This window comes from Terrapene carolina, unplaced genomic scaffold (genome assembly GCF_002925995.2).
Source record: "Terrapene carolina triunguis isolate 2854851 unplaced genomic scaffold, T_m_triunguis-2.0 Scaffold16, whole genome shotgun sequence".
In the NCBI taxonomy this organism is placed as follows: Eukaryota; Metazoa; Chordata; order Testudines; family Emydidae; genus Terrapene; species Terrapene triunguis.
Window position 1 is genome coordinate 1,233,877 of NW_020664367.1, and position 6,733 is coordinate 1,240,609.

At 42.1% G+C, this 6,733-nt stretch overlaps 1 protein-coding gene across 1 annotated transcript in view; it reads right to left on the reverse strand.

Annotated features, from left to right (window-relative positions):
• Positions 1-6,700, reverse strand: part of ITM2B (integral membrane protein 2B) — a 33,660-nt gene extending 26,960 nt beyond the window's left edge. Inside the window, exon 1 of the mRNA XM_024218873.3 lies at positions 6,083-6,700. Coding sequence (XP_024074641.1) covers positions 6,083-6,181 — 99 coding nt within the window. The 5' untranslated portion in view covers positions 6,182-6,700. The remainder of the gene's footprint in view (positions 1-6,082) is intronic.
• Positions 6,701-6,733: the final 33 nt, after the last annotated feature.

The window sequence follows — 6,733 nt, forward strand, 5'->3', positions numbered from 1 at the left end:
GGGGGGAGGGTCAGCTTCTGCACAGGGAACTTAGGGGAGTGGGGAGCTGATGGGGGGGCTGCTGGTCCACCCTGGTTCCAACCACTCACCAGCTAGCTGCAAGGGGCTGCTCTTCCTGCAAGCAGTGGACAAAACAGGCAGCTGCCGAATGACAGTAGAAGGGAGTATTTCACAACTTTAAACGAGCATGTTCCCTAATTGATCAGCAACTTAATATCGAAACAAGGTTAACCAAGATGACTTTAAGTGAGGAGTCCCTGTATTATTAATTCGCACCTGTGACTGGGTAATCCAATGCAATGTACAGAATTTTGCCAGTCATCAAGTGGGGAAAAAAATTATATCAAAAGGTAATGCATCACTGAATTACTTCAGCATTTATTCTGTCAATTGTAGTTTAGTTTTTAATTACAATACTTCATAATGTTCTTGCAAGTACATTGTAATACATAGTTATGTAAAAATTAGTCTTAGCAATGCAAAAATTTACTACATAAAACACTGCTGAGAAACATAGAGAGAAAGTGTTTTTGCACACATTTAAGTGTGTGGAGTGTTTGTCTACTATACATCAATTATATACAGAGCCTGCAAGTGTACCATTAATGCTACTTTATTAAATTTCCAAAGAGTAATCAACGTTTCACAGGAACATGTCAATTTTGAAGATTTTTTTCAACAGGAAAAGTCAAAACAAATCATTTTGACTCTCTAATTTCAATACAGTAAAAAATGTTTCATACTGACACAGTAAAAGTTTCAATTTCATTTTTATTTGTTTTAACTTTTATATATTAAACTAGTAATTTTATTATACTCTATTTAACATTATAAATTATAATTAATATGTATATTTATGCTTTGACATTATCAAAATAATATGATTTGATAGTTTCAAACTGAAGTTTTCTAGAACTATTGTTTTGCAGGAAATTTCAACTTTTCACTCTGATTCAAAACAAAAACAAAGTTTCAAGTGTTAGAATTTCCCACAGAACAGCAACTGCAGATTCTGAACAGCTCTACCATTTACAGAATACATTATATAGTTATATAATGTTTACATTGAAGCCAAGTTCTTTAGACCTTATTAGGAAAATATATATACACATCAAAAAGTGTACTTAGGGATGTGATAGATCGGTGGTTTTCAACCTTTTTTTAATTTTCAGATCCCTAAAAAATTTCAAATGGAGGTGCAGACCCCTTTGGTAATCTTAAAACAGTCTGCGGACCCTCAGGGGTCTACGGACCACAGGTTGAAACCTCTGTGATAGAACATATGTGAATTTTTGTAAAAACATGCATTTCAAAATAATTTTATGTCATCACCTGTAATGGCACATTATAGTACAATGCATGTTATTTTTCTAAGCACTGTATAGTGTAAGGGCATATCTACTTATGGGAACACTATTTATATGACATAATTTTATGCAAAAACCAGTTCTCCAAATACATTAAAAAAAAAAAAAACTTACTCAAGTATCAGTTTATTAATCTGACAACAGAGAAGATACTTAGAAATAGTCTATGTAAAACAATTTTCTGTCTGCCCATGTATCCTCCCTTCCATGTACTGAATTGATTTAACCTGAAATGGCATTCATGGACATCAACATTATTTTGTGGCTGGTGAGACAAACAACTGCCAAGGTAGTTATTGTGGTAGTGTGGTACAAATATCTTGTTTAAAATATAATATCAGTGTACTGGAAATGAGGGAAACAGTATTTCACCATAGCAAAGTTTCATATTTACCATTCAAGTCAGGAAGAGATTTAAAACGAGAGAAACACAAAAGGAAGTAAGATATGGACCATTTCCAAGAGCTCCTCTGCTCCAATATGTTCATTTCTACTGCTTGAAGAAAGATTTGCAACCAATGTTCCCAGCTCAAAGTCAGAAAGTTCAAGAAATGAATCCCAAGTTTCCAAGCTATACCATTAACAGCAATTGTTTTTGGTAGAGTTCCAGTGAAACAAGTCTTTTTTTTTTTTTTTAATTTGTAATTACTTTGTGTGTATTGTTCACTCAATTGTTGGCAACATCCTCAAAAGGAGCTTTAGAGGCAATTGTGCAAAGCCCATCATGATGTTGTTTTTAAGGAGGTATATTATTTAATCAGTAGTATAGATGACCATGCAAGAATTTACCTCAAAGGGTGGCAACTAGCCACTCATTTTCCTTTACTCCCTTTCCCAAGAATCTCAAAGTTAAAATAAATCTAAGATTCCTCATGCAGAAAAACTTTGTTATGTAAAAGTCAACATCCTTGCCTCTCCCTCCTGCACTCATTCGAGGACAGATGAACCTGTATGGCCAAATAAGGAAGCAAGAGACATTTGCAAATCCTTTGGACCTGAACTAGAAGGTTAGTTATTTTCTTTTGAGGTCTGGGACAAGTTCAGTAACACCCCCACCAAAACAGTGGGAGAGGAAGAGGGAAGTCAGCCTGCTCCAATTCTCTTTCCTATGTTTCTTTAGTACTGGCACCCTAAAATACACAGCAGGCAAATCTATCATACTCCTGAGGCAGGCACAAGCTGTCCAGTTTAGCCATCTACGTTGCCAGGGGAAGGTTGGCAGAATCTCCTATCAAAGGCTTCTCCCTCGCTTTGGAGAGAGGTCAAAAGAGTCCCCACAGAGAAAACGTTTGCCGACAGGGATAGAGTTGCCAGGCCTCCACCAAAAAATGATGCTACCAGGGAAAAGAAGGAAATCTCTGCAGAATAAAAAGCAGTTACATAAACTGTCCTATATATTTTAAATGAGTAAATTTAGTTTTCCTGACACCAAAACAAGCACCATAACATAGTATACAATGCCAACACACCTTTATCTGTAATCTTAGAAGTACAGTGGTCTAAGATCAAAGACATGACTATCCAAATCTAAGCTAACCAAAAACTGGCTATCACCCATCAAGGTGTGACTTCATCAAATATGGCTTTATGTGGTGAAGTTATGAAGACCTACAGCCTTGAAGAAGCCAGGTTGATGTCTGGTATTGAAGGAATTGACCAACAGACTTTGAAGTTTGCTGAGGATCCAGAACCCTTTAGTGGGGACTTATTCTACTGAGCAAGCTCTGTCAAATATCAGAAGGTTTCAGGCATCTCCATAAAACTTAAATCAGAGGTTCCGAATGGAATGCCTCCAGCAACTGTAAGTAAGGAGTCATTTTTGCAATTCCAAAATAATATCTTGATAGATAACTATGCAGACACAGAGATTAGTACTTCTAACTTGTTAAAAAAATTCTTTATTTATTGATGTAACCAGTTCAAACACATTATTGTAAAAGCATTACACTATGGGATCTCTTCTGTAAGAGAAGTTCAATAAAAAGTTAGCATAAATTTCTATTTAAAATATCTCTCTCCCCTCTGCCACCTCCTGCAACTACATTTCTCATCATTCCCTTCTTCAGAGATTATTGGCTAGGTCCTCAGGTGTGCCTTGGCTGTTCTGTGCCACATCGCCAGCATACTTTGGCTGCAAACCCTGTCTAACCAGCCCAGGGAGGATTACCCCCAGGGTGATCTTGCAATAAAATACAGCAGAGGTAGAGAGCTGCTCCAGTAAAATGTGATGAAGATGGCATGCAGCAGAGCAAGGCAATGCAACGGGAGTTTTATGCCACCTTTGTGTAGTACCACTCCCCCCTGGCTTCAGCTTCTGTCCCTTTTGGTCATACCAGAGGATCTACCTTGGTACATGAAGACTATCTGGTTTGCTATCATCTCTCCTTGGAGTCTGGGGGTAAATGCTCACCATGCAATTACATATGCTTACCTCTGCCAATCTTCTTCCACTTTCTCTTTCCTTATTTTTTCTTTAAACCTGAGACCAGAATGTCTCCCAGGACTTTTTCAAAAATAAATAAAAAAAATAAAAAAAATTACAGCAGCGTATATTTTAGGACTGTACTTGGGTTCTAGACCTATTGTTATCCTGCAATATAAGCTCAATATGTTATGAAATACTGGCTTAATATACATGTTCTCATAACACCCTCATCTCCTTAGTAACTAAGCACCTTCCAGCACTGCATTAAACAATGTGACTAACATCTGTCATGTGTGATTTATTCTCTCTCTCATCCTCTCCCCAGAGAGAATTGTGTGTGCAGTATAGTTTTTTGTTTGGGTTGGTCATGTTTTAATGCGTATGTTGCTGTGTTTATAGTAAAGATGACAAGGTTGAAGAAGTGAAAGTGGAAGGGAGATTTATGGTGGTTCTTAGACCCTGTGAGAGTTCAGTTACAAAACAGCATCTCAATATTGACAAGTCCACAGGTGGGTGTTGGGCAACTTCCTCTCCCAAAACCTCAGATAAATATCTTTACTTAGAATTTCTTTTACTTCTGCTTGAAAAGGCCATTTCAGGAGAATTCCTTGGGACCAGTTCTGACAACTAACAGAAGTGTGTCCAGGACAGATTCAAAGCCTCACCATCCCTGAAGAATGCTCATTTACTGCTGGAATTATTGCCTGTACACAGCATCCTTTCTAAGCATTTTATTTTAAAGCTGTTTTTTAAGCTCTGGTCAGGCAAGTTTTGGCCAGTACATCTGGTAACAAGCAGAGGATCCAGAGGAACTTATAAGTAGCTACAGTGAAACTAGACAACATTTTAATCTGTCTAGTAAATGTTTGATGTTTCTGTTTCCAGACAAGCAAAATAGTAATAAACAGAGCAAACTTAATTTCTAATCCTGTACCTTACTCAGTTGAAACTACTAAACTCTACAGGAATGAACTCTTGGTCCCATTCAAGTCGACATGAAAACTCCTATTGACTTCAATAGGGTAGGGTTTCACCTCAGAAGTTTTGCCTGAGAAAGACTGGCCCTTAATTTGTACCCCAAACATTTTCTTAAACAGCTATAGGTTTAGAAAACTGACAAACAATATATGTCCAACAGACCCAACTACACAATTTGGATGTGCGACACATAAAAGATTATGAAAGCATATGAAAACTGAAAGATGTTTATGATTAAGTGCAATGTGCAATTTTAAATGTCTCTATCAGTTTTAGTTTTTGTGGGTTTTTTTAAACATGCAAAGTTTCAGCCCAGACAGACACAAACTCTACCTCTGAAATTAAGATACAGCAGAAATGTAATCAGCTTTCCAATAACAGTTCCACCATCATAAAAAAGGAATAAATACTTAAAGCAATTTCCCAAATGTATCAATGCGCTCCAACACAGTTCATTTGATTGTCATCAGGTGGATTAATGTCTCATCCTGTGTCTTGCTGGACACTAACTTTGTGTTTTTTCCATCCAAGCTGTTAATATTTTGTAACTGATCAAACACATACAGGACACTCTAACCTTGTCACTTTTGCCCTACTGCAGAAGAGACATTTGGCTACGATCAAATGTAATTTAATATCAGATTCGTTCTCTATCCGTGAGCTAGTATATGCTGCATTTGCAGAGGGACGGACTCAATCTAATACATCTCTTCCTAGGGCTAACTACGCTGTTCCTAAACAAGAAACCAGCAGCCCTTTGCTGTCCTATCCTCTCTAGCGAACTTGAACGACGGATCCGGACTGGCCACCACAAAAGGAGAAGAACGCAGCATAAAAAAGCCAAGTTGGCCGTAATCCAAGCGCTGTCGGGCTACAAAAAACCCAAAGTACAGGGAAACAGAGCTGTAAAGCTTGTTCTCACGTCAGCCATTTTAGAAGCCTGATTTGGCAAGGGGCTCACCGGCCCCAGCTTTGCAGCTCCTGCTGCTCCCCTCGCTCTGCCGCCCTGCATTTGGACATGGATTGTTAGCAGTCACCTTATTTGCCTTTCCCCAGGAGGCCTCTCGTCTCCCATCAATAAATCAGAGGCGGATTTGTTTGCAAGGAGCCCAGGCTGCAAAGCTCCCGTTCAACACCCCCCGCTCGCTCTCACTTCCAGCTCCCAGTGGGGCTTTAGCTAATCCCCCCCCGCCGGACAAAGCCACTTGCCCCCCCGGTCTCACCAATGTGATTATTGATCACCCCCCTCCCCAGCCCGCTCCCCAGCCATGCAGCTGGAGCAGGCCGCGGCTTCCCCCGCCCCGCGGCTCACCTTGGGGTCCGGGCCCAGGATGAGCACCTGGCTGTTCTCCTCGTCCTTCTTGGCTGCCTCCTTCTGCGCCAAGGCGGAGTTAAACGACACTTTCACCATGGCGGCGGCGGCCCGAGCTGCTGGAGGGACAAGACCGGGGGAGGGGGGGAGAGAGCGAGCGAGCCTGGGGGGCGGCGGGTTGAAGGGGTTCAAGGCCCGGGGCTGGCTCGGTGCTGCTGCGCTTCAGGCTGGGACCAGCTCCCCTCGCAGTCCGGTCCGAGCGCTGAGGTGCGGGGCACTGCCGGAGCCTCCCGTGGGGGCGGAGAATGGAGGCGGGGCCTGGCGGGGAGGACGGGGCAGGCTGGGCCCAGCCGCCGCCGCCGCAGGGGGGCTGCCTGCGCCGGGGCGCAGCGGTGTCCTTTGCTGCCGGGCCCTGGCCCCAAAGTGCGGGCACGCTCAGCGGGGCACCTCCGCCTCTACTCCCCCAGATCTGCCAGCCCTGCACGGGGCCGGGAACCTTCCTCCGGGTTTGCAGGGTCACGTAGAGCAAATCCCGCTTCAGGGGCGCTGGGTGGGATTCCTGCTCCCGCCAGGCTTATTGCGGACACCCAGCTCGGCCGCTTTATTGCTGCTGTCTCTCCCCCCTCACCAGGGCCGGCTCTGGCTTTTTTG